The sequence below is a fragment of the Coregonus lavaretus genome, assembly GCF_964263955.1.
Source record: "Coregonus lavaretus genome assembly, contig: HAP1_SCAFFOLD_723, whole genome shotgun sequence".
Lineage (NCBI taxonomy): Eukaryota > Metazoa > Chordata > Actinopteri > Salmoniformes > Salmonidae > Coregonus > Coregonus lavaretus.
The window spans coordinates 207,578-234,951 of record NW_028156100.1 but is presented as its reverse complement, the minus strand read 5'-3'; the positions used below and the strand labels follow the sequence as shown (position 1 = coordinate 234,951).

The 27,374-nt window shown below is 41.3% G+C and overlaps 1 protein-coding gene across 1 annotated transcript; it reads left to right on the top strand.

The window, feature by feature from the left end:
• Positions 1-16,859: 16,859 nt before the first annotated feature.
• LOC311126850 (NLR family CARD domain-containing protein 3-like) lies at positions 16,860-26,699 on the top strand (the record flags this gene model as incomplete). The annotated part of the gene is made up of 7 exons (XM_084200831.1): positions 16,860-16,866; positions 18,089-19,850; positions 20,143-20,316; positions 22,447-22,620; positions 24,074-24,247; positions 24,480-24,526; positions 25,283-26,699. 7 exons carry the CDS (start codon positions 16,860-16,862, stop codon positions 25,807-25,809), a joined length of 2,865 nt encoding a protein of 954 aa, XP_084056957.1. The 3' UTR covers positions 25,810-26,699.
• Positions 26,700-27,374: the final 675 nt, after the last annotated feature.

Here is a 27,374-nt window from a genome sequence, read left to right as displayed (position 1 = left end):
AACCAAGTACGTCGTCATCTTAGAGATTGGAATAACACATTTTACATTTACATTTTAGTCATTTAGCAGACGCTCTTATCCAGAGCGACTTACATATATATATTTTTTTTATACTGGCCCCCTGTGGGAATTGAACCCACAACCCTGGCGTTAGAAGTCACATATGTTGACTTCTAATAGACAACATTAGGATTGATTATACAATGATATGTTGATTTCATCATGCATCTATCCTCTTTATAAAGTGTAGAACACAACAAGATCCAATGTTGGAGGTCATGGAGTCACTACCTCCACATCTAAAGGACTTCTTCAAACTACAGTGTTGGAGGCCATGGAGTCACTACCTCCACATCTAAAGGACTTCTCCAAACTACAGTGTTGGAGGCCATAGAGTCACTACCTCCACATCTAAAGGACTTCTTCAAACTACAGTGTTGGAGGCCATGGAGTCACTACCTCCACATCTAAAGGACTTCTTCAAACTACAGTGTTGGAGGCCATAGAGTCACTACCTCCACATCTAAAGGACTTCTTCAAACTACAGTGTTGGAGGTCATGGAGTCATTACCTCCACATCTAAAGGACTTCTTCAAACTACAGTGTTGGAGGCCATGGAGTCATTACCTCCACATCTAAAGGACTTCTTCAAACTACAGTGTTGGAGGCCATGGAGTCACTACCTCCACATCTAAAGGACTTCTTCAAACTACAGTGTTGGAGGCCATGGAGTCACTACCTCCACATCTAAAGGACTTCTTCAAACTACAGTGTTGGAGGCCATAGATTCACTACCTCCACATCTAAAGGACTTCTTCAAACTACAGTGTTGGAGGCCATGGAGTCACTACCTCCACATCTAAAGGACTTCTTCAAACTACAGTGTTGGAGGCCATGGAGTCATTACCTCCACATCTAAAGGACTTCTTCAAACTACAGTGTTGGAGGCCATGGAGTCACTACCTCCACATCTAAAGGAGTTCTTCAAACTACAGTGTTGGAGGCCATGGAGTCACTACCTCCACATCTAAAGGACTTCTTCAAACTACAGTGTTGGAGGCCATGGAGTCATTACCTCCACATCTAAAGGACTTCTTCAAACTACAGTGTTGGAGGCCATGGAGTCACTACCTCCACATCTAAAGGACTTCTTCAAACTACAGTGTTGGAGGCCATGGAGTCATTACCTCCACATCTAAAGGACTTCTTTAAACTCCAGTGTTGGAGGCCATGGAGTCACTACCTCCACATCTAAAGGACTTCTTCAAACTGCAGTGTTGGAGGCCATGGAGTCACTACCTCCACATCTAAAGGACTTCTTCAAACTACAGTGCAGTGTGTAGAGAAATAAGAGAGGGCGGAGGTTCTCTGTGGAGATAAAACAACTTGGAATACAGCTGTACCAACACAGTCCTTCCACTTACAGATTTCAATACATTCTGACCACTAGACACTATCTGGACTCCCATTCTGACCACTAGACACACTATCTGGACTCCCATTCTGACCACTAGACACTATCTGGACTCCCATTCTGACCACTAGACACTATCTGGACTCCCATTCAGACCACTAGACACTATCTGGACTCCCATTCTGACCACTAGACACTATCTGGACTCCCATTCAGACCACTAGACACTATCTGGACTCCCATTCTGACCACTAGACACTATCTGGACTCCAATTCTGACCACTAGACACTATCTGGACTCCCATTCTGACCACTAGACACTATCTGGACTCCCATTCTGACCACTAGACACTATCTGGACTCCCATTCTGACCACCACTAGACACTATCTGGACTCCCATTCTGACCGCTAGACACTATCTGGACTCCCATTCTGACCGCTAGACACTATCTGGACTCCCATTCTGACCACTAGACACTATCTGACCAGTGGAGGCTGCATCCTGGAAGGCCATGTCCAGCATGCCTACTCCCTGGAAGGCCATGTCCAGCATGCCTACTCCCTGGAAGGCCATGTCCAGCATGCCTACTCCCTGGAAGGCCATGTCCAGCATGCCTACTCCCTGGAAGGCCATGTCCAGCATGCCTACTCCCTGGAAGGCCATGTCCAGCATGCCTACTCCCTGGAAGGCCATGTCCAGCATGCCTACTCCCTGGAAGGCCATGTCCAGCATGCCTACTCCCTGGAAGGCCATGTCCAGCATGCCTACTCCCTGGAAGGCCATGTCCAGCATGCCTACTCCCTGGAAGGCCATGTCCAGCATGCCTACTCCCTGGAAGGACATGTCCAGCATGCCCACTCCCTGGAAGGCCATGTCCAGCATGCCTACTCCCTGGAAGGCCATGTCCAGCATGCCTACTCCCTCATAGAAAGAATGATAAATAAATACACCCATGTGTAGAGTGAGACCGCAGCCTAGAACAATACATGGTGAAGTTAACAAACCAAACACCACAGCACAGTGAACTGAATTGTTTCATCGGATATTACTTTTTGGGGAGCCTGGACCCCTCCCTTTATCCTAGGGATCATCAACTAGATTCAGCCCTTTATCCCAGGGATCATCCACTAGATTCAGCCCTTTATCCCAGGGATCATCCACTAGATTCAGCCCTTTATCCCAGGGATCATCCACTAGATTCAGCCCTTTATCCCAGGGATCATCAACTAGATTCAGCCCTTTATCCCAGGGACCATCAATAGATTCAGCCCTTTATCCCAGGGATCATCCACTAGATTCAGCCCTTTATCCCAGGGATCATCCACTAGATTCAGCCCTTTATCCCAGGGACCATCAACTAGATTCAGCCCTTTATCCCAGGGATCATCCACTAGATTCAACCCTTTATCCCAGGGATCATCCACTAGATTCAGCCCTTTATCCCAGGAATCATCAACTAGATTCAGCCCTTTATCCCAGGGATCATCAACTAGATTCAGCCCTTTATCCCAGGGATCATCCACTAGATTCAGCCGTTTATCCCAGGGATCATCCACTAGATTCAGCCCTTTATCCCAGGGATCATCCACTAGATTCAGCCCTCTATCCCAGGGATCATCCACTACATTCAGCCCTTTATCCCAGGGATCATCCACTAGATTCAGCCCTTTATCCCAGGGATCATCCACTAGATTCAGCCCTTTATCTCAGGGATCATCCACTAGATTCAGCCCTTTATCCCAGGGATCATCCACTAGATTCAGCCCTTTATCTCAGGGATCATCAACTAGATTCAGCCCTTTATCCCAGGGATCATCCACTAGATTCAGCCCTTTATCCCAGGGATCATCCACTAGATTCAGCCCTTTATCCCAGGGATCATCCACTAGATTCAGCCCTTTATCTCAGGGATCATCAACTAGATTCAGCCCTTTATCCCAGGGATCATCCACTAGATTCAGCCCTTTATCCCAGGGATCATCCACTAGATTCAGCCCTTTATCCCAGGGATCATCAACTAGATTCAGCCCTTTATCCCAGGGATCATCCACTAGATTCAGCCCTTTATCCCAGGGATCATCCACTAGATTCAGCCCTTTATCCCAGGGATCATCCACTAGATTCAGCCCTTTATCCCAGGGATCATCCACTAGACTGCAAATTGACTGCAAGAAGCCCGAACAGATATAATGTTTGACTAAAATATAATCACTCAAACCTTGATTATGATCAGGTACCTCTATTATGCATGGGGATACTTGAACAGATTTCTTACATACAAATCACTTGGAGCTGATTTCCTGGTCTTTTAACAGTCTTTTATGTCCAACAAGAAAAATAATTTAATTAAAAAATGAACATGCCTCACAAAACTTGGGGAGGCAAATAGAACCGCCCATGGGACAAATTCGCCCCGCGAGTTGGGGGAACCCTGCTTTGTCCTCACTGTCACTTAGAAACTAATTCCAATGTTGCCTGGTAATGGTTCTGTTCACTGTCACTCAGAAACTAATTCCAATGTTGCCTGGTAATGGTTCTCCTCCCTGTCACTCAGAAACTAATTCCAATGTTGCCTGGTAGTGGTTCTCCTCACTGTCACTCAGAAACTAATTCCAATGTTGCCTGGTAATGGTTCTGTTCACTGTCACTCAGAAACTAATTCCAATGTTGCCTGGTAATGGTTCTCCTCCCTGTCACTCAGAAACTAATTCCAATGTTGCCTGGTAATGGTTCTCCTCCCTGTCACTCAGAAACTAATTCCAATGTTGCCTGGTAATGGTTCTCCTCACTGTCACTCAGAAACTAATTCCAATGTTGCCTGGTAATGGTTCTCCTCACTGTCACTCAGAAACTAATTCCAATGTTGCCTGGTAATGGTTCTCCTCACTGTCACTCAGAAACTAATTCCAAAGTTGCCTGGTAATGGTTCTCCTCCCTGTCACTTAGAAACTAATTCCAATGTTGCCTGGTAATGGTTCTCCTCACTGTCACTCAGAAACTAATTCCAATGTTGCCTAGTAATGGTTCTCCTCCCTGTCACTCAGAAACTAATTCCAATGTTGCCTGGTAATGGTTTTCTGTTCAAAACAATACGATGTTGCAGGCAGCGGATGTTGAAGCCTGGAAGGGGTTGAGGGAGCTACTCCACATGCCTGCAGTGGAGCTGGAATGTCCTCCACCCAACGCCATCTGCAGTGTGTGTAGAGTTTTGGAGGAGGCTGAGCTATGTCGCGGTGGGGATTGTGGCTCAGATAAATATTTCTGTGCCACTTGTGCCATGAGAACACACAGCACTCCCAACATTGTCCACCAGTTGGAGTTACTGAAGGTAATACATTTTATGTTATGTCAACAAACCTGTCAACTTCTGGCTAAAAAAATTTGCTTCCCAGTCAAAGATGTTGACCAGAGCTTTTAAGCCCCAACTTAGATGAGAATTGCCCTCATGATGAATTTGAGACGGGGACTGATCCCATTGAAGATGACATGAGCGATGTAGAGAGTCTGCCAGAGGCTGAATATGTTCAAGCCACAGAGATCAACACTGAGCAGCTAATTGAAGGTCTCAAAAACAATATGTATTTTTATTTAGAACATCAGCAAAGAACAATGCATCCCAGTTACGGTACAGAATAGCATTGTTGAGGACATCAGAACCATTTTTGATGCATTTATGACACACTACAGTGATCCCCTCAGGTTTCATCTTACAAATAAGCAAATACATGTGGATGAAGATGGGACTTGCTTAACAACTCTGCAGTATTTGAGGAGTGGATGCTGGAGCATTACTGTGTGAAAGAATTGGGCATGGTCCGGCCAATTGAAGTACAACTGAGCAACAAAGAAGGTTATAAAACTAGGTGATTTCAATCCAGCTACATGGTCCCCAGGGTATATTAATATAAAGAGACATGAGACAAAACAATCATAATGAATAAGATTACATGGACAGGGGGACCTGATCCTAGGTCAGCAATCCTCCTCTGGGACACTTCCCAGGAGTCACCAGGACCAAGAAACATAACACTTACTGTTGTAAAGTCTAGTTACATCAGGTGTTTACTGCCATCTAGTGGAAGATACCAATAAAACACTTTATTATCAGGGTGGGGAGAAGGCTGAGCTGAAACAGAAAGTAAAGTTGTTCTTTTGTACAGGATCCATTTTGAGACGACAGAGCAGAAAACACTATATGGAGAGAACAAAAAAATAAAGTGAGTATTTCTAAGTATTTCTGAACAATAATCTGTTTTAAAGGACAGAGTATGTGAGTGAATACCTGGAATGCAATATTACTAGTTAGTAGAACTGCCACTTGAGCTGAGTTGCTGACAGACAGCAGTTTTCAAAGTGTTATCACATGTTATCAGTCAAACGTCTGGTAAAGATGGTGGAGGAGCTTTTAAATGATAGGGTTTTATGTTTATCTCAGGGTTTCTCAATCCTTTTGTTCTTGCCCAGCATTTACACACCTGATTCAACTAATCATCAGATATTTGAAGACAGTTTAATATTTGAGGCATACAAATGAACATTCTCAAATTAAAACCTTTTGGATTTGTAGGCCTCTTTACAATTATTAAAGGTCTACAGTAATTCACATTTTGGAGGAAAAAAAACACAGCTAAAACTGGTTTAGAGTAAATTATATATCTATCAAAAATAATGTAAGAGAAATGTCTTGAAGAAGGACTATAAGAAAAAAAAACTGAAGCAAGATTCGGTACAATGTCACGAGTTACTGCTGTGGCATGCAACTGACTGTTAGCGCCACCCTCTGGTTACTGTTGTAAAGGGGTAACACCTTGAAGCGTTCCCTGAAGTCTAAACGCCTCTGGGTTCAGAACTCTGTCTCAGTCCCCTGCTACAGTGGTACTGTTCGTTTTGCATGGCCCGGTGCTACGGGGGAGTGGACATTTAATTTAAGGACCAATGGAATGGTCTAAAACGTGCCAACTCTGCCCACCCGGGGAGCCGGCCAATGGAAAACTAATTTACCCAGTCACCGTTATAACTTTATTTCCTTATTTGAAATTGAAAGTGACTTTGTAGCCTACGCAGTTACAAAATGTCTGTTCAAACTGTGGCGCATATGGAACATTAGAACAGTGGTGGAAAAAGTAAAGATACCTTAATAGAAAATGACTCAAGTAAAAGTGAAAGTCACCCAGTAAAATACTACTTGAGTAAAAGTCTAAAAGTATTTGATTTTAAATATACTTAAGTATCAAAAGTAAATGTAATTGCTAAAGTATACTTAAGTATCAAAAGTAAAAGTAAAGTAGGAATAATTAAAATTAAAATGTCTTATATTAAGCAAACCAGACGGCACAATTTTCTTGTTATTTTCATTTACGGATAGCCAGGGTCACATTCCAACACTCAGACATCATTTTTAAAAAGCATTTGTGTTTAGTGAGTCTGCCAGATCAGAGGCAGTAGGGATGTTCTCTTGATAAGTGTGTGAATTGGACCATTTTTTTGAATGTAACGAGTACTTTTGGGTGTCAGGGAAAATGTATGGAGTAAAAAGAACATCATTTTCTTTATGAATGTAGTGAAGTAAAAGTAAAAGTTGTTAAAAATATAAATAGTAAAGTACAGATACCCCCAAAAAACGACCTAAGCAGTACTTTAAAGTATTTTTACTTAAGTGCTTTACACCACTGCATTAGAAGACAGATACATGTGTTGATTTTGAAAGAAAGACGGGCAGATTCTGCTAGGTAGGCTACAAACTATTATAAAGTTAGGTCGTCATCACAGTAGGTTTGAGCTACAGTATGATGACTTACCAACCTGATGGTCTCCGTTGGAAATGTTGTGGAAAATGTTGTACACTCAGTGTATTAAAATATGTAACATAAACAACAAATGATATGCTCAGATACACAAAATACATCTGGTTTCAGATCTAGAAGATTCTCCTCTTCAATAGTAATATCATCAATTCTGACCAGTAACTTACCTGGGGTCAAAGGTCCCTGATTTATCACTAAAATGGAAAGGATGATCCATAGAGACGTCACTCTTCATGGACAGATGACTGGGTACTGGAGAGACTGATCTCAGAGTTTGGTTGGAGATTCTGGAAAACATAATAAATGACCATGAAACTACATTTTAAAATATATCAAAATTATATTTCAATAGATAAAATACATTACATAAAGCATTAAAAATATATGCCATTCCATGAAGCAACAAACATATACTGAGTGTACAAAACATTAAGAACACCATCCTAATATTGAGGTGTTCGATGGGGTTGAGGTCAGGGCTCTGTGTAGGCCAGTCAAGTTATTCCACACCAATCTCGACAAGCCATTTCTTTGTGGACCTCGCTTTGTGCACGGGGACATTGTCATGATGAAACAGAAAAGGGCCTTCCCCAAACTGTTGCCACCAAGTTGGAAGCACAGAATCGTCTAGAATGTTATTTTATGCGGTAGCGTTAAGATTTATCTTCACTGGAACTATGGAGCCTGAACCATGAAAAACAGCCCCAGACCATTATTCCTCCTCCACCAAACTTTCCAGTTGGCACTATGCATTCGGGCAGGTAGTGTTTTCCTGGCATCCTCCAAACCCAGATTCGTCCGTCGGACTGCCAGATGATGAAGCGTGATTCAGAACTCCAAAGAACGCGTTTCCACTTCTCTAGAGTCCAATTGCTGGTCAAGACCTCAAATATGTTGTGAAGTAGTATGGACATATTGATGGAACAAGGTCACTAAACTGGTGGTTAGACAGGGTAGATCCAAGAGCAGGCCTCTGCTGTCATCTAGAGGGCGTTTCTCTGTACTGCTTGACACATGGAGACTCAATGGAGGCACAGTGCAAAGTGCTCAAAGTAAGGCCCAAACAATTGTTTGTCAGGCTGGGATCTATAAAGCAGTACGTTCTTCAATTAGATGCCAACTAATATTCATACAGGGACAATAGGTGGGGCAGGAGGAAGAATGGTGTTCCTGATTTTCAGAGGAATTCCCCTTTTTTCTTTGTAGCTTCAGATTGAGATTGTTGTTATTCTCCAATATGTTTTTCTTCAGTGAGCCACTCTGGATTCTCCAAGGGGAAAAGTCCCTCTATTCTCCACTAGAGAGTTGGAGCTCCATGCTTTTGCTGGGAATTGTCCACTGTTGGTGTACATTTATTTGGTCCCCAAAATACCAAAATAAAAAGGTGTATTTGTCTAGTTTTAGCTGAGTCCCCAGTTAGCATCAATGTGGCTCATTTAAAAGTTTCAACAACAAAAAAACGTACTCCTGACGTTTCACCACAATAGGCTTCTTCTGACAATAGACAAAAAGTAGCCAAACAAAGCCAAAGGAGAGTGATGAGCAGCAGCAGCATCATCAAACCAGCGAGGCCGCCGGCAAGCCCAACAGTGATGATGCTGCCGAGCTCCAGTTAGCTCCGTGTGCAGAGCCTACCCACCCTTCCACAAGCACCGCCAGGATAATGGCTCCACAGCCCCCTCCACCTCCGACTGTTCCTGACTATCTTGGAACAGAGGTGCCAGCCCAGATTAGCCTAGAATCCTACCGTAGCCGCAGGTTTTCTGTAAAAAAAAACTTCATTTAATAGCAACTGGTTCATAAGAAGAGAGTGTCTGGAATACTCGCTTACTGAAGATGCTGCATTGCTGAAAGTTCTGCGTGGGTCCATCTATTGGGAGATGGCTAACCAGTCTGCATTGGCTGTAAAAGTGGGTAAAAACAGAAAAGCATATAATTGTAGCTATGTTGTCTTTACTTGAGTGTGTTTCAGCAGGGTGAGGTCAGAGAGATGATTCCAAGTCAGTATTTTTCTGAACTCATAAAATCCTTTACACAATCTGATGGGATGAATGTTCAACCCCATTAAAATGACCATAAAGTCTATATAGTACCTTTAAGTTAAGACCTCACAGATCTGTTCATGGCAAAGCAGTTCAATTAATGATACTAATTGATTCTTAAAGAATATAACTTATAAATCATGAGCCTCATCATGAGGAGTCACCTGTGACAGTATTCATAAAGAGTAGGAGTACTGATCTGGGATCAGTTTAGCCTTTTAGATCATAATGAAACAGATTAAATGGACAGGGGGGACCTGATCCTGGATCAGCACTCCTCCTCTGGGAAACTGCATGTATGAAACCGAACACATAGTCGTAGTCTAGTTACAGCAGGTGTTTACTGCCATCTAGTGGAAGATACCAATAAAACACTTTATTATCAGGGTGGGGAGGCGACTGAGCTGAAACTGAATGTACAGGATCCATATGCAGAAAACACTATATGGAGAGAACTGAAAAATAAAGTAAGTATTTCTGAACAATAATCTATTCTAATGGACAGAGTAAGAGAATGAATACCTGGAATGAGATATAAGGTAGACTATTATACATGTTATTTAGATTGTCATTAAGGAGACACCTATTTTACAACCCTTATTCCATAAAACATATTAACGCTGTAGAACTGATGCACATCAAGAAATAAGGTGACAAATCACAGGAAAACTACTTTAGGCGCTCTAGAGCACGTTAGATACATTCTGTCGGAGGTGGTTTAAACTGCATTCTAATGTCGACTTTGCTTATGGAAAACCATATCATGCGAAGGTTTTTACACATGCTCAGTTCTTGGGTTTCATTCTTGGGTTTTGTTATCAGCAAAACGTCTGGTGAAGATGGTGCAGGAGCTTTTCAATGATATGGTTTGATGTTTATCTCAGGGTTTCTCAATCCTTTTGTTCTTGGCCAGCATATACCCACCTGATTCAACTAATCATCAAATATTTTAAGACAGTTTATTTGAGGACTGTTAACAATTATTATAGGCCTACAGTAAATCGTTTTTTTGGAGAGAAAAAAACAGCTAAATCTGGTTTCGAGTAAATTATAAGTTTAGCTAAAATAATGTAAGAGATGTCTTGCAGAAGGACTATAAAAAAAAATTGAAGCAAGCTTTGGCACAATGTCAGGAGATACTGCAATCACATGCAACTGATTGTTAGCGCCACCCTCTGGTTACTATTGGTATATAAATGGGTGAGGCCATGACTGCAGTTGAAACCCAGTGCTGCTGGGCCATTCCTACCATGTGGTGCCTTTTCTGTCCCCAGGAAATATCACTTCTTCTTTAGTGTAAAATGTGGATTCCAAAAGGCTTTAAATATAAAGTCAGGTGTCGTTTACCTTAAACTGGAGGCAAAAGAAACACACACCTGTTTAGGAGAGGTGCTGGCTAACAGAGGAGAACACCTGTTTAGGAGAGGTGCTGGGTAACAGAGTAGAACACCTGTTTAGGAGAGGTGCTGGCTAGCAGAGTAGAACACCTGTTTAGGAGAGGTGCTGGGTAGCAGAGTAGAACACCTGTTTAGGAGAGGTGCTGGCTAACAGAGTAGAACACCTGTTTAGGAGAGGTGCTGGCTAACAGAGTAGAACACCTGTTTAGGAGAGGTGCTGGGTAGCAGAGTAGAACACCTGTTTAGGAGAGGTGCTGGGTAACAGAGTAGAACACCTGTTTAGGAGAGGGGCTGGCTAACAGAGGAGAACACCTGTTTAGGAGAGGTGCTGGGTAGCAGAGTAGAACACCTGTTTAGGAGAGGTGCTGGCTAACAGAGTAGAACACCTGTTTAGGAGAGGTGCTGGGTAGCAGAGTAGAACACCTGTTTAGGAGAGGTGCTGGCTAACAGAGTAGAACACCTGTTTAGGAGAGGTGCTGGCTAACAGAGTAGAACACCTGTTTAGGAGAGGTGCTGGCTAACAGAGTAGAACACCTGTTTAGGAGAGGGGCTGGCTAACAGAGGAGAACACCTGTTTAGGAGAGGTGCTGGCTAACAGAGTAGAACACCTGTTTAGGAGAGGTGCTGGCTAACAGAGTAGAACACCTGTTTAGGAGAGGTGCTGGCTAACAGAGTAGAACACCTGTTTAGGAGAGGTGCTGGCTAACAGAGTAGAACACCTGTTTAGGAGAGGTGCTGTCTAACAGAGTAGAACACCTGTTTAGGAGAGGTGCTGGGTAGCAGAGGAGAACACCTGTTTAGGAGAGGTGCTGGGTAACAGAGGAGAACACCTGTTTAGGAGAGGTGCTGGGTAACAGAGGAGAACACCTGTTTAGGAGAGGTGCTGGGTAGCAGAGTAGAACACCTGTTTAGGAGAGGTGCTGGGTAGCAGAGTAGAACACCTGTTTAGGAGAGGTGCTGGCTAGCAGAGTAGAACACCTGTTTAGGAGAGGTGCTGGCTAGCAGAGTAGAACACCTGTTTAGGAGAGGTGCTGGCTAACAGAGTAGAACACCTGTTTAGGAGAGGTGCTGGCTAACAGAGTAGAACACCTGTTTAGGAGAGGTGCTGGGTAACAGAGGAGAACACCTGTTTAGGAGAGGTGCTGGGTAGCAGAGTAGAACACCTGTTTAGGAGAGGTGCTGGCTAACAGAGTAGAACACCTGTTTAGGAGAGGTGCTGGCTAACAGAGTAGAACACCTGTTTAGGAGAGGTGCTGGGTAACAGAGGAGAACACCTGTTTAGGAGAGGTGCTGGGTAGCAGAGGAGAACACCTGTTTAGGAGAGGTGCTGGGTAGCAGAGTAGAACACCTGTTTAGGAGAGGTGCTGGGTAGCAGAGTAGAACACCTGTTTAGGAGAGGTGCTGGGTAACAGAGTAGAACACCTGTTTAGGAGAGGTGCTGGGTAACAGAGTATAACACCTGTTTAGGAGAGGTGCTGGCTAACAGAGGAGAACACCTGTTTAGGAGAGGTGCTGGCTAACAGAGGAGAACACTTGTAAAAGAAAAGGAGAGTCTCACTCTATGAGCTCAGATGAAATAATGTAATAACCTGATTACCAACGTTTCGATAGACAGCAGTCTTCATCATTTACCTTAAAAATACCAAAATATGGATCCTGAAAGGGAATTTTATGCATTTTCATATGGGTTAAATGGAATATTAACTGAAATCAGGACACTGACTGTAGGCCTGTAACCTAATATAATATGAACTCCTGCAGAATTATGGATTTCTTGCATTTAAATGATACAACAAATGTTAATTTTGTCTCGGGAACAGGGGTGGATAAATGTTATTCATTTCAGTATCTCTTGAGATAATGTGAATGAGACTGTAAGGTGTTATTTTTGACACTATTATGCAAACCGTATTTTCAACCTTATCAACCTTATTAAACCGTTCAAACCGATGACATTTGGACATTTTGCACAGGATCCGGCTGACTGGATGAAGCTGCACAGGTGGCCTACTTTTTGAAGTGATTTGTTTGACAATCAGATGAAAACATAATCACACATGATATGTGAAACTGAGCCTGAACAGACCTCAGAAACATCTGTAACAGGGATAAGACGTGAACATGCATCAACTCAAAAACAGAATACTGAAGTATCCTGAATAATAACGGGATATTGGTGTGCATGTCAACGTGGTGGCTGTTACAGCAGGGGTTTACTGCCCTCTAGTGGAAGATACCAATAAAACACTTGATTATCAGGGTGGGGAGGCGACTGAGCTGAAACTGAATGTACAGGATCCATTTGGAGATGACAGAGCAGAAAACTCTATATGGAGAGAACTGAAAAATAAAGTAAGTATTTCTGAACAATAATCTGAACAATAGTCTATTCTAATTGACAGAGTAAGATAATGAATAACTGGAATGAGATATTACTAGTTAGTAGAACTGCTACTTGAGCTGAGTTGCTGACAGACCGCAGTTTTCAAAGTGGAAACTAATCAGTAGGCCCACATGTTATGAGGTAGGCCATTATCATTGTCATTAAGGAGACACCTATTTTACAACCCTTATTCCATGAAACATATTAACGCTGTAGAACTGATGCGCATCAAGAAATAAGGTGACAAATCACAGGAAAACTACTTTAGGCGCTCTAGAGCACGTTAGATACATTCTGTCGGAGGTGGTTTAAACTGCATTCTAATGTCGACTTTGCTTATGGAAAACCATATCATGCGAAGGTTTTTACACATGCTCAGTTCTTGGGTTTCTCGAGTGTACATTTTGAAAATGGAAGTTATGGAACTCCATCATGTGCTTCTGTTATGAGAAAAACTCCACAATGAAACTGACATTAAATGTGGAGAATGATAGATCTGTTGGCCATCAAGTAGCCTATTCATTGTTATGCCTGTCTAGGCTACTGTAGCCTGCCATTTTATACTATAAATATGTTGAAATGACTGGAGTCGTTGCAAATCATTTTGTGCCACTTGTGTAGCCAACCTGGAGCTGGCAAACATATGTAATAAATAGCCTTTAACTTCAGTTTATTGTTGTTGTAGCCTTGTGTTATTATGCAATTAATAATGGCCGTGTTTAGTTAATTCAATTGGAAGTTATCAAGTGTCACCATGGTCACAGTTCTATTGCAATTGCTGATCAGATGTTAGAATGCATTAGATTGAAGGTAACAGTCAGCCAGATTAGGCTACAGGTATAAAAAATAACCTGGCTGTTGTTGACAAGCATGGACCTATTCAGTTCATATCCATATTATTAATATTTGATTCATTGATTGAAATTACGACCCCATCCTCAGTAGCCTATTCCAGCAGGCTACTGGGCAACAGAAGCACTTCCTACCTCAACATCGTCTTGCTATTCATGTTAAATAAATGCATCTAAGCAAGCTGGTAAATCATTCAGCTTACATCTTGCCTACATCTTGCCCAGGCTACTGGAGGCTGTCTGAAATAAGATGTAGGCCTATCAGGGGCTATGTTTTGGCCTAGTTTTCAGGCCTTGTGGGCGGGTTTTGAGTAGTCATTGGGCTAGAAAAAATAATTGCATTAAATCACCTGACTGTTTGGATGTGTCTGTTAGTAAACTGTTTTATTTCGAAGAGATAATGAATCAAAGAGAACAATTGACATTCAATAATTAGTTGTCACTGTGTTAACGACAACCAACATGCTGCATCTCTGTTTAGGGGTCAGTGCTCTAAAATGAGTCTCTCTGGGGAGAGAGAGGAGGGGGTCCCTGCCTCTAAAATGAGTCTCTCTGGGGAGAGAGAGGAGGGGGGCCCTGCCTCTAAAATGAGTCTCTTTGGGGAACATGACACCAAAGACAAGAGGTGAGCTGACAATATTGTTTAAGAATTTATATTCCAAAACGCTATATAGGAGAAAAGAAAATTTGTGTTTTTTCATCAGAAATGATTACTAATGGGTACCTTCAATGTAACTATTGTAGATTTTAGATGTGATTTAAACAATTGTTTAGCTGGAATGTAATGTTCGTAACCTGTATATTTGACTGTGATACGTGGTCGTCTCACCTAGCTACCTTAAGATGAATGCATTTACAGATGCCATATCTTAATTTGACCCAGTTTCTCACAGCAGGAACATAATCCTGCAGCAATAGTAAATGTGTATTTTTAAGTGGATTATAATTAAGGGATATTTTCTGTAGGGGTTGATACATTTTTCATCAGGGAAAATCAAGTCTGACATTTGTAAGTGGAAATTACACACTTTAGACACCTTTATAAAGCCTTGTAGTGGTTTAATAATTTATTTAAGCAATAAAAGCTAATTGACCAACATTTCTGAAAATGGATATATAGCGTTTTGGAATGAAACTCTTGTTTCCCCATCTGAGCTCAGAGTAGATGAGAGACGTAATGTTTGTCTCTGTTGTGTTGAGTCCAATCAAGCAGGAGAGACCAGCCTCCCCTGTACCCAGCTGTGTGTCCATGAAGAGTGACTGGTCTATGGGTCCTCCTATAAACTTCAGAGAGGGAGACTTTTCTAGTGAACAAAGGTAAGAAGAACTCATGGGTCATGTCAGTGAGTTAAACAACACTGTCTCTAGTCATTTCTCCTCTCCCATTTTCCCATTTATTTTTGTTGTTTTCATAATCCATAGGCTAATCCTTTTTTCTATTTTTATAGTCCTGAAACAATATTAAACTAACACTACATTCCCTCCCTGTGTGTGTGTGTGTGTGTGTGTGTGTGTGTGTGTGTGTGTGTGTGTGTGTGTGTGTGTGTGTGTGTGTGTGTGTGTGTGTGTGTGTGTGTGTGTGAGTGTGTGCACTCCCTGGATGAGGAGATGTAATCTCTATCCTGATTGCCTAGTCACTTTTACCGCTACCTACATGTACATATTACCTCAACTACCTGGTACCCCTGGACATTGACTCAGTACTGGTACTCCTTGTATATAGTCTAGTTAATACCTCAACTACCTGGTACCCCTGCACATTGACTCAGTACTGGTACTCCTTGTATATAGTCTAGTAATTACCTCAACTACCTGGGACCCCTGCACATTGACTCAGTACTGGTACTCCTTATAGTCTCATTATTGTTATATCATTATGTTACTATTTCCTTTTTTTATTTAGCTAATTTTTCTTACTTTTTAACTGCATTGTTGGGAAAGGGCTCGTAAGTAAGCATTTCACGGTAAAGTGTACAGCTGTTGTATTCGGCGCATGTGAGAAATATAATTTCATTTGATTTGAAGCTCATTGGCAGAAACTAACGGTCGTCTCGTGCCGAACAGCGCATGTTCGGATGTTGAAGCACTGTGGCTAGGAAAAACTCCCTGGAAAGGCAGGAACCTAGGAAGAATCCTAGAGAGGAACCAGGCTCTGAGGGGTGGCCAGTCCTCTTATGGCTGTGCTGGGGGGAGATTATAACAGTACATGGCCATTAAGGCCAGATCGTTCTTCAAGATGTTCAAATGTTCATAGATGACTAGAAGGGTCAAATAATAATCACTGTGGTTATAGAGGTTGCAACACGTCAGCATCTCAGAAGTAAATGTCAGTTGCCTTTTCACAGTCGATCATTCAGAGGTTGAGACAGCAGGTATGGTAGAGAGAGAGAGAGAGAGAATCCGGACCCTGGATAAAAAACATCTGCTAAATGTTAAATGACTAAATGACAAAAAAATTAAATGTAAATGTTTTACATACAGATCTCATATTACTGTATTTATTATTATTTTTTAAATATATTTAAATATTGATGTCACAAGTGTATCATTTGTACAGTTCTTTATTAAAAATGTAGTTATTTGTTAGATTTAACTGTGTAAAATCTATTAGTACTACTTATTTCTCTGAGAGTGAGGCAGATATATAGCATTTTGCAAAAAAAACATTTGTCTCTCTGAAATGAAGCCATTAATTCATCGATTTTAAAGAAACACATGTCTGTTATTGAACAACCCCCTGCCATGATTAGATAGAGATAAAACACAACCATTTATTTGATAATTTCTTTAAACAATAGAAGCTAATTTACTAACATTTCTGAATATGGATATATAGCGTTTTGGAATGAAACTCTTGTTTCCCCATCTGAGCTCAGAGTAGATGAGAGACGTAATGTTTGTCTCTGTTGTGTTGAAGCCCAATCAAGCAGGAGAGACCAGCCTCCCCTGTACCCAGCTGTGTGTCCATGAAGAGTGACTGGTCTATGGAACCTCCTATAACGTTTAGAGAGGGAGACTTTTCTAGTGAACAAAGGTAAGAAGAACTCATGGGTCATGGTCAGTGAGTTAAACAACACTGTCTCTAGTCATATCTCCTCTCCCATTTTACCATTTATTTTTGTTGTTTTCATAATCCATAGGCTAAACCTTTTTTCCATTTTCATAGTCCTGAAACAATATTAAACTAACACAACATTCCCTGTGTGTGTGTGTGTGTGTGTGTGTGTGTGTGTGTGTGTGTGTGTGTGTGTGTGTGTGTGTGTGTGTGTGTGTGTGTGTGTGTGTGTGTGTGTGTGTGTGTGTGTGCACTCCCTGGATAAGGAAATGTAATCTCATGTTTTGTCCACAGAAACCAACAGGAGAGATCAGAGTCAGAGATTCTCAGTGGTCAGTCTTCCCAGAGTCATCAAACAGACCTGGCCTCCATATTCAGTGTATGTGGTCCTGTTATGTACATTTGTTTTCGTTTACCTCAAGTAAAGTTGATCTGTCAATCATTCATTAATATGTTAATGAGAAAACATTTATTCTCTTGCTTAACTTATTTACTTGATTTATTTCAGTTGCTTGAAGAGAATATTATGACATTTGTGAAGAACGAGCTGAAGATGTTCAAGAGGATTCTTAGTCCAGAACTCCCAGAAGGCTTTGAGAGTCAGAAGCAGGATAAGGAAGTGGTGGATGCTGAAGATGAGAAGCAGGAGAGCAGTGCCAGAGAGGGGTCTCTGAAGATCACACTGCACGTCCTGAGGAAAATGAACCAGAAGGAGCTTGCAGACACACTGGAGAAAAGTAAGAGTTGTCTGCCTCATGTTGAATGCTGTTTTAGAACATTTAAAAGCTGTAGCTAAAGTACAGCTAAAGTAGCTGTGTAACTCAATGATATTGTAGCAGCCTTAACACAACACCTAGTGACCTCATCAAGTAGCAGCAGTGATGTGTTGTGGTGATTAATTTAGACAGAGAGAAGAGGAGAGACAGAGGAGAGAGAGAGAGAGAGAACATTATTAATGCCATCAATAATACCAATAATGATATAAATCAGTCACACCAGTGTGTAATGCATTATGAAAACTTTTACAGATTTATACAGACAAGAGAATAAATGATTATAATTTAAACTTTATAAGACAGTCTTACAATACTGTAGGCATTAAAACAGATGTAATATTAATATCCTCTGTGTTGTTTCTAGATTCAGATGAGCGTGCTGTGATTCTTCAACGTGAACTCAAATCTAATCTAAAGAAGAAGTTTCAATGTGTATTTGAGGGGATCGCTAAACAAGGAAACCCAACACTTCTCAATAAGATCTACACAGAGCTCTACATCACAGAGGGTGGAACAGGAGAGGTCAATAATGAACATGAGCTGAGACAGATTGAGACAACAACCAGGAAACAAGCAAGACCAGAGACTGCAGTCAAATGTAACGACATCTTCAGACCCTTAACTGGACAAGACAAACTTATCAGAACTGTGCTGACAAAGGGAGTCGCTGGCATTGGAAAAACAGTCTCTGTGCAGAAGTTCATTCTGGACTGGGCTGAAGGAAAAGCAAATCAGGATGTCCAATTTGTATTTTCATTCCCTTTCCTGGAGCTGAATTTGATGAAAAAGGAAAAACACACTTTGATTGAACTTCTCAATCACTTCTCAATGGAAACCAAAGAATCAAGAATCTCCAACTACGACAAGTACAAAGTTCTGTTCATCTTTGATGGTCTGGATGAGTGCCGACTGCCCCTGGACTTCCAGAAGAACAAGATATGTTGTGACGTCACAAAGTCAACCTCAGTGGATGTTTTGCTGACAAATCTCATCAAGGGAAATCTGCTTCCCTCTGCTCTCCTCTGGATAACTACCCGACCTGCAGCAGCCAATAAGATCCCTTCAGGGTGTGTTGACCAGGTGACAGAGGTACGAGGGTTCAATGACCCACAGAAGGAGAAGTACTTCAGGAAGAGATTCAGTGATGAGGATCTGGCCAGCAGAATCATCTCACACATAAAGACATCAAGGAGCCTCCACATCATGTGCCATATTCCAGTCTTCTGTTGGATTTCTGCAACAGTCCTTGAACACATGCTGAAACATAAGAGAGAAGAGATGCCCAAAACTCTGACTGAGATGTTCATACACCTTGTGGAGTTTCATACCAAACAGAAGGATGAAAAGTATCTTGGGAAAGAAGAGACAGGTCCACACTGGAATAAAGAGAGCATTCTGTCACTGGGAAAACTGGCTTTTCAACAGCTTATGAATGGCAATCTGATTTTCTATGAAGAAGACCTGAAAGAGGCTGGCATTGATGTCAATGAAGCCTCAGTGTACTCAGGATTGTGCACACAGCTCTTTAAAGAGGAATGTGTGCTGTACCAGGACAAGGTGTACTGCTTCGTGCATCTGAGCATTCAGGAGTTTCTGGCTGCTGTATATGTGTTCCTCTCATTCATCAACAACAATGAGAATCTAATGGCCGAACCGCAAGTTACTGAAGTTACTGTCTACAAGAGTGCTGTGGATAAAGCCTTACAAAGTGAGACTGGAAACCTGGACCTTTTCCTCCGCTTCCTTCTGGGCCTCTCACTGGAGTCCAATCAGAAGCACTTACGAGGTCTACTGACAAAGACAAGAAGCAGCTCACAGAGCCATGAAGAAACAGTCAAGTACATCAAGAAGAAGATCAGGAAGAATCCCTCTCCAGAGAGGTGCATCAATCTGTTCCACTGTCTGAATGAACTGAATGACCATTCTCTAGTGGAGGAGATCCAAAGCTACCTGAGATCAGGAAGTCTCTCAGAAGCCAAACTGTCACCTGCACAGTGGTCAGCTCTGGTCTTTGTGTTGCTGACTTCAGAAAAGGAGCTGGATGTGTTTGACCTGAATAAATACTCCAGATCAGAGGAAGGTCTTCTGAGGCTGCTGCCAGTGGTCAAAACCTCCAGAGCTGCTCTGTGAGTACATAAAATGACATTTAAGTACTAATCTTCAGGAATAAATATTCAGTTTAGAGAAAAATATATATTATAATATGTATGTAATATATTATATTATATTGAAAAACTTACTGAATCAGTGCATTGGTGTTCACATTAGTATAACAATATGACCATACAATTCTAGGAGACGGAAGATGAATCTATATGTTGTTTGAGAGAATAAACCAAATGCATCTGCCATTGTCCTTCTACACTACTGGTGTTTAATTAACAGTGTGTTTGTGAAATCATGATGATCTCTTTGCAGGCTGTCATTCTGTGGACTCACAAAGAAAGGCTGTGCTTATCTGGTCTCAGCTCTGAAGTCAAACCCCTCACACCTGAGAGAGCTGGATCTGAGTAACAATGTCATGAAGGATTCAGGAGTGAAGCTGCTCTCTGCTGGACTGAGGAATCCCCACTGTAAACTGGAGACTCTGAGGTCAGTATTCCTGTATCACTCAATGAACACACACTCATTGGACACACACACACACACACTCATTGGACACACACACACACACACACACACACACACACACACTGGACACACACACACACACACAAGGATTAAATTAGTAGTGTTTAGAAACATGTTATCTACTGTTAATAATGATACATTAATTCATGTATATACAGTACCAGTCAAAAGTTTGGACACACATACTCATTCAAGGGTTTTTCTTTATTTTTTTACTATTTTTTACATTGTAGAATAATAGTGAAGACATTAAAACTATGAAATAACAAATATGGAATGATGTAGTAACCAAAAAAGTGTTAAACAAATGAAAATATATTTTATATTTGAAATTCTTCAAATAGCCACCCTTTGCCTTGATGACAGCTTTGCACACTCTTGGCATTCTCTCAACCAGCTTCACCTGGATTGCTTTTCCAACAGTCTTGAAGGAGTTCCCACATATGCTGAGCAGTTGTTGGCTGCTTTTCCTTCACTCTGCCGTCCGACTCATCCCAAACCATCTCAATTGGGTTGAGGTCGGTTGATTATGGAGGCCAGGTCATCTGATGCAGCACTCAATCCCTCTCCTTACACAGTCTGGAAGTGTGTTGGGTCATTGTCCTGTTGAAAAACAAATGATAGTCCCACTAAGCCCAAACCAGATGGGATGGCGTATCGCTGCAGAATGCTATGGTAGCCATGCTGGTTAAGTGTGCCTTGAATTCTAAATAAATCACTGACAGTGTCACCAGCAAAGCACCCTCACACCATAACACCTCCTCCTCCATGCTTTACGGTGGGAACTACACATGCGGAGATCATCCGTTCACCCACACTGCTTCTCACAAAGACACGGCAGTTGGAACCAAAAATCTCCAATTTGGACTTCAGACCAATGGACAAATGTCCACCGGTGTAATTTTTTTTACATTTTTGTCATTTAGCAGACGCTCTTATCCAGAGCAACTTACAGAAGCAATTAGGGTTAAGTGCCTTGCTCAATTCATATCGACAGATTTTTCACCTAGTTGGCTAGGGGATTAGAACCAGCGACCTTTCGGTTACTGGCACAACGCTCTTAACCCCTAAGCTACCTGCCACCCCAAGAATTTGGACTCCAGACCAAAGGACAAATGTTCACCGGTGTAATGTCCATTGCTTGTGTTTCTTGGCCCAAGCAAGTCTCTTCTTCTTATTGTTGTCCTTTAGTAGTGATTTATTTGCAACAATTCGACCATGAAAGCCTGATTCACACAGTCCCCTCTGAACAGTTGATGTTGAGATGTGTCTGTGACTTGAACTCTGTGAAGAATGTATTTGGGCTAAAATTTCTGAGGCTGGTAACTCTGATGAACTTATCCTCTGCAGCAGAGGTAACTTTGGGTCTTCCATTCCTGTGACGGTCCTCATGAGAGCCAGTTTCATCATAGTGCTTGATATTTTTAACGACTGCACTTGAAGAAACTTTAAAAGTTCTTGAAATGTTCCTTATTGACTGACCGTCATGTCTTAAAGTAATGATGGACTGTCGTTTCTCTTTGCTTATTTGAGCTGTTCTTGCCATAATATGGACTTGGTCTTTTTCCAAATAGGGCTATCTTCTGTATACCCCCCCTACCTTGTCACAACACAACTGATTGGCTCAAACGCATTAAGAAGGAAAGAAATTCCACAAATTAACTTTTAAGAAGGCACACCTGTTAATTGAAATGCATTCCAGGTGACTACCTCATGAAGCTGGTTGAGAGAATGCCAAGAGTGTGCAAAGCTGTCATCAAGGCAAAGGGTGGCTATTTGAAGAATCTCAAATATAAAATATATTTTTATTTGTTTAACACTTTTTTGGTTACTACATGATTCCATATGTGTTATTTCATAGTTTTGATGTCTTCACTATTATTCTACAATGTAAAAAATAGTTTTAAAAAAACTAAACAAAAACTTGAATGAGTAGTTGTGTTCAAACTTTTGACTGGTAGTAGTGTGTATATACATATATGAATAGATATGGCAGGACACTGATATATCTGAATATGTTGAAAAAATATATTGCCACTATTTTCACCACCAAAGAATAGTGTGGTTTTAATATGATTTGACTCTTTGCAGGCTGTCAGGCTGTCTAGTCACAGAGGAAGGCTGTGCTTTTCTGGTCTCAGCTCTGAAGTCAAACCCCTCACACCTGAGAGAGCTGGATCTGAGTAACAATGACCTGAAGGATTCAGGAGTGAAGCTGCTCTCTGCTGGACTGGGGAATCCCCACTGTAAACTGGAGACTCTGAGGTCAGTATTCCTGTAGTTGGTCAACAAGTGATAACTGTTCACCAGATCCACATGAGTTTACCAGGCACACATAGTCCACACCATATGTGTTTGGACAGTGAAGCTTACAGTTTTACATTTGGTGCTATGCTCCACCATTTTGGATTTGAGATAGAATGTTTCATATTAGGTGACAGTACAGAATGTCACCTTTTATTTGATGATATTTCATACATATCTGTGTTAATGTTTAGAAATGAAAGCACTTTATGTGTCTAGTTCTCCCATTTGAAAAAGTCGTAATAATTTGGACATATTCACTTATATTGTATTAAAGTAGTCATAAGTTTAATATTTGGTCCCATATTCCTTACCTGCAGTGATTATATCAAGCCTGTGATTCTACAAACTTGTTGAATACATTTGCAGTTTGTCTTGGTTGTGTTTTTGATGATGTTTTTCCCAATAGAAACTGAATGGTGAATAATGTCCTGTCATTTTGGAGTCACTTCACTTGTATTGTCAGTAAGAATAGAAGATGTTTCTGAACACTTCTACATTCATGTGGATGCTACCATGATTATGAATAATCATGAATGAATCGTGAATGATGATGAATGAGAAAGTTATAGAGGAACAAGGATCATACCCCCTCTGTTATTGGTAATGGTGAGAGGTTAGCATGTTTTGTTGTAGCCTCTGTAACTTTCTCACTCATTATTATTCATGATTCATTCATGATTTTTCTTAATCATAGCATCATCAGGATTAATTTAGTAGTGTTTAGAAACATGTTATCTACTCTCTTAGACAGAAAATTACTCCAGTCATCATCCACCATTCAGTTACTATCGGGCAAAACATAACCCAAAACACAACCAAAACAAACTGCAAATGCAACCAACGAGTTTGGAACCAAACACTAAACTTTTGACTACTTTAATACACTATGAGTGAAATGGTCAGAATACGTATGACTTCTTCAAATAAGGGGACTAGATACATAAAGGGCTTTTATTTTTCTAAATGGTGAAACAGAAATGTATGAAAATACCCTCAAATAAAAGGTGACATTATATACTGTCACCTCATATGAAACATTTGATCTCAAATCCAAAATGCTGGAGTATAGAGACACATTTAAAATGTTAGCTTCACTGTCAAAATAGATATGGTGTGGACTGTATACTCAATACAATCTAAATCTGATACCTCACTGTCTGTCTTTTGACTGATACTGCTTTTTAAACTGCTCTGGTCAGTCTACCCAAATATTTGTACGTTATATTTTTCTCTCTACAAACAATACTTTGATCATTTGTCATTTCCAATATTCATACATTCATTAATTTATAAATAGATATGGCAGTTTTCAGGACATTGATATATCTGAAAATGTTGAAAAAATATATTGCCACTATTTCCTCCACCAAAGAATAGCAGTGTGGTTTTAATATGATTTGACTCTTTGCAGGCTGTCAGGATGTCTAGTCACAGAGGAAGGCTGTGCTTCTCTGGTCTCAGCTCTGAAGTCAAACCCCCCACACCTGAGGGAGCTGGACCTGAGCTACAATCACCCAGGAGACTCAGGAGTCAGACTGCTCTCTGCTGGACTGGAGGATCCACACTGCAGACTGGAGAAACTCAAGTATGTAGAGGGTTTATGTCAATGTTCATATCAGACATGTTGGAGTTATCAGGCTAGTTAAGACAAACATTCTGACCACCACTTGGACTAAGTTATATTAAGACTGTGTGTGTGTGTGTGTGTGTGTGTGTGTGTGTGTGTGTGTGTGTGTGTGTGTGTGTGTGTGTGTGTGTGTGTGTAGGAGTTTAGGTGTTCCCTCAATGACTGTCTGTTCTTCTGCTTACCGCTACAGTGTGGAACATGGTGGAGAGAACACAATGAAACCTGGACTTAGAAAATGTGAGTGTTGACTGCTGTGAAGAATATGACTAAGAATAAGTCTTAATTCAAGTGAAGTCAAAGTCAAAGACCACCATCATTACTTACTTGGTCATATTAAATATCAGCTGTAGTTCTACAGAAGCACAAATCAGGGACACCAAAGTTTACAAAGAGTTGCTTTGACAATGTGTGTGTCTGTGTGTGTGTGTGGCGTGTTTGTGTTACTTTAGAAATGTGTGTGTGTGTGTGTGTGTGTTTGTGTGTGTATAGTGTGTGTGTGTGTGTGTTTGTTCAGGATGTGTGTGTGTGTGTTCAGGATGTGTGTGTGTTTGTGTGTTTGTTCAGGTTGTGTGTGTGTGTGTTCAGGATGTGTGTGTGTGTCCAGTGTGTGTGTGTGTGTGTGTGTTCAGGATGTGTGTGTGTGTTCAGGATGTGTGTGTGTTCTGGGTGTGTGTCTGTGTGTGTTCAGGATGTGTGTGTGTTCAGTGTGTATGTGTGTGTTCAGGATGTGTGTGTGTGTTCAATATTTGTGTGTGTGTGTGTGTGTGTGTGTGTGTGTTGTGTGTGTGTGTGTGTGTGTGTAATTAATGGGAATAAGTGTGTTTTATATTACCATACAGTATAACATATGATCATTCAACAAGTCTCAAGTTACCTTAACTTCTCCTTTTGATACCTAGAAACATCTACATTAAATGAATTAGTGAAAAGTGAGTTAACATTCTAATGTGAATGATGATGATTTCTAATATTGTGTCTGGTTTTATCCATCAGATGTCTGTGATCTCACACTGGACCTAAACACAGTAAACAGATTCCTCTCTCTGTCTGAGGAGAACAGAAAGGTGACATGGAGGACAGAGGAGCAGCCGTATCCTGATCACCCAGAGAGATTTGAGCTCTGTAGAAAGGTGCTGTGTAGAGAGGGTCTGACTGGGCGCTGTTACTGGGAGGTAGAGTGGAGTGGGAGAGGGGCTGTTGTAGGAGTGACATATAAAGGAATCAGCAGGAGAGGATGGGGTAATGACTGTTGGCTTGGATACAATGACAAGTCCTGGAGTCTGATCTGCTCTGACAACAGTTACTCTGCCTGTCACAATAATAAGTCCACTACCATAGACGTCCCCTCCTCCAGCTCCCACAGAGTAGGAGTGTATCTGGACTGGCCAGCCGGCACTCTGTCCTTCTACAGAGTCTCCTCTGACACACTGACCCACCTGAACACATTCCACTCCACATTCACTGAGCCCCTCTATCCAGGGTTTTGGGTTTGGTATGATGGGGACTCAGTGTCCCTGTAAATAATAACCATGGTAACACTGACACACACACACACTGGACATACTGGACACAAACACACACACACTGGACACATTTCCTTGTGTTGGATTTTTATGAAAGGAAATCCCATTTAGCCTACTGGACAGGACTTTGCTATGGCATCTTCTGTTTGGGTGTCTCAGGTCAGGTCTGAGCCATGATCAGAATGTGTCTCTGTGTCTATTTCCAGCCCTGCCATTTCTACCTGTCCTGATCTATTGTTTCACCCCTGACCTCCTCACACCGTCTCACTGTCCATGTCTGCTTTTAGCTCCCACCTCTACTTCACTGTGTTATAATGGACCTTATGCTTGTTATGTCACCTCTGTAACCAGTTATCAAACATACTGACCTTTCTGACCCTATCCCATGGCCCTACTTTCTACAACTGAACATTTAAATTCCTCTATCATTTACATTTTACATTTTAGTCATTTAGCAGACGCTCTTATCCAGAGCGACTTACAGTTAGTGAATACATATTTTTTTTATACTGGCCCCCCGTGGGAATCGAACCCACAACCCTGGCGTTGCAAACGCCATGCTCTATCAACTGAGCTACATCCCTGCCGGCCATTCCCTCCCCTACCCTGGGCCAATTGTGCGCCGCCCATGAGTCTCCCGGTCGCGGCCAGCGGCGACAGAGCCTGGATTCGAACCAGGATCTCTAGTGGCACAGTTAGCACTGCGATGCAGTGCCTTAGACCACTGCGCCACTCAGGAGTACTGAGTACACTAAATAAAACTCTATGAGTTTTATTTAGTGTCCATTTACAACTATGTATTTGTTGTATATTGGGGTTGTGCTGCAGAGCATCATGGGGGTTTGTATGTGTTGAGATGATCACGTTCCAGATAAATGGTTGAACTGATTCCTGTCTCCTGTCTCATCATTATTGAATTGTTATACAGACGTGGTTATGAATCCAACGAGACATAACAAAAGATTGGTGATGAGTAAGTCTGAATCTACAGGAACTATTCTGTCTGGAAGAAGTGGGTTTTTACAACTGTTTAAAACTGTTATTTTCTGTGGTAGAGTCTAGGCTAATGTTAGCACAGTGTATTGATAGCAGAGGCAAGTGCATAGTCAAGCTAGCTAAGAAAGAGAGTTAACCAGTGGTGTATAGTACTTAAGTAAAAATACTTTAAAGTACTACTTAAGTAGTTTTTTGGGGTATCTGTACTTGACTTTACTATTTATACTTTGACTACTTTTACTTTTACTTTACTACATTCCTAAAGAAAATAATGTACTTTTTACACCATACATTTTCCCTGACACCCAAAAGTACTTGTTACATTTTGAATGCTTAGCAGGACAGAAAATGGTCCAATTCACACACTTATCAAGAGAACATCCCTACTGCCTCTGATCTGGCAGACTCACTAAACACAAATGCTTTGTTTGTAAATTGTCTGAATGTTGGAGTGTGCCTCTGGCTGAACGTACATTTTAAAAACAAGAAAATTGTCTGGTTTGCTTTATGTAAGGAATTTGAAATTATTTATACTTGTACTTTTACTTTTGATACTTAAGTATATT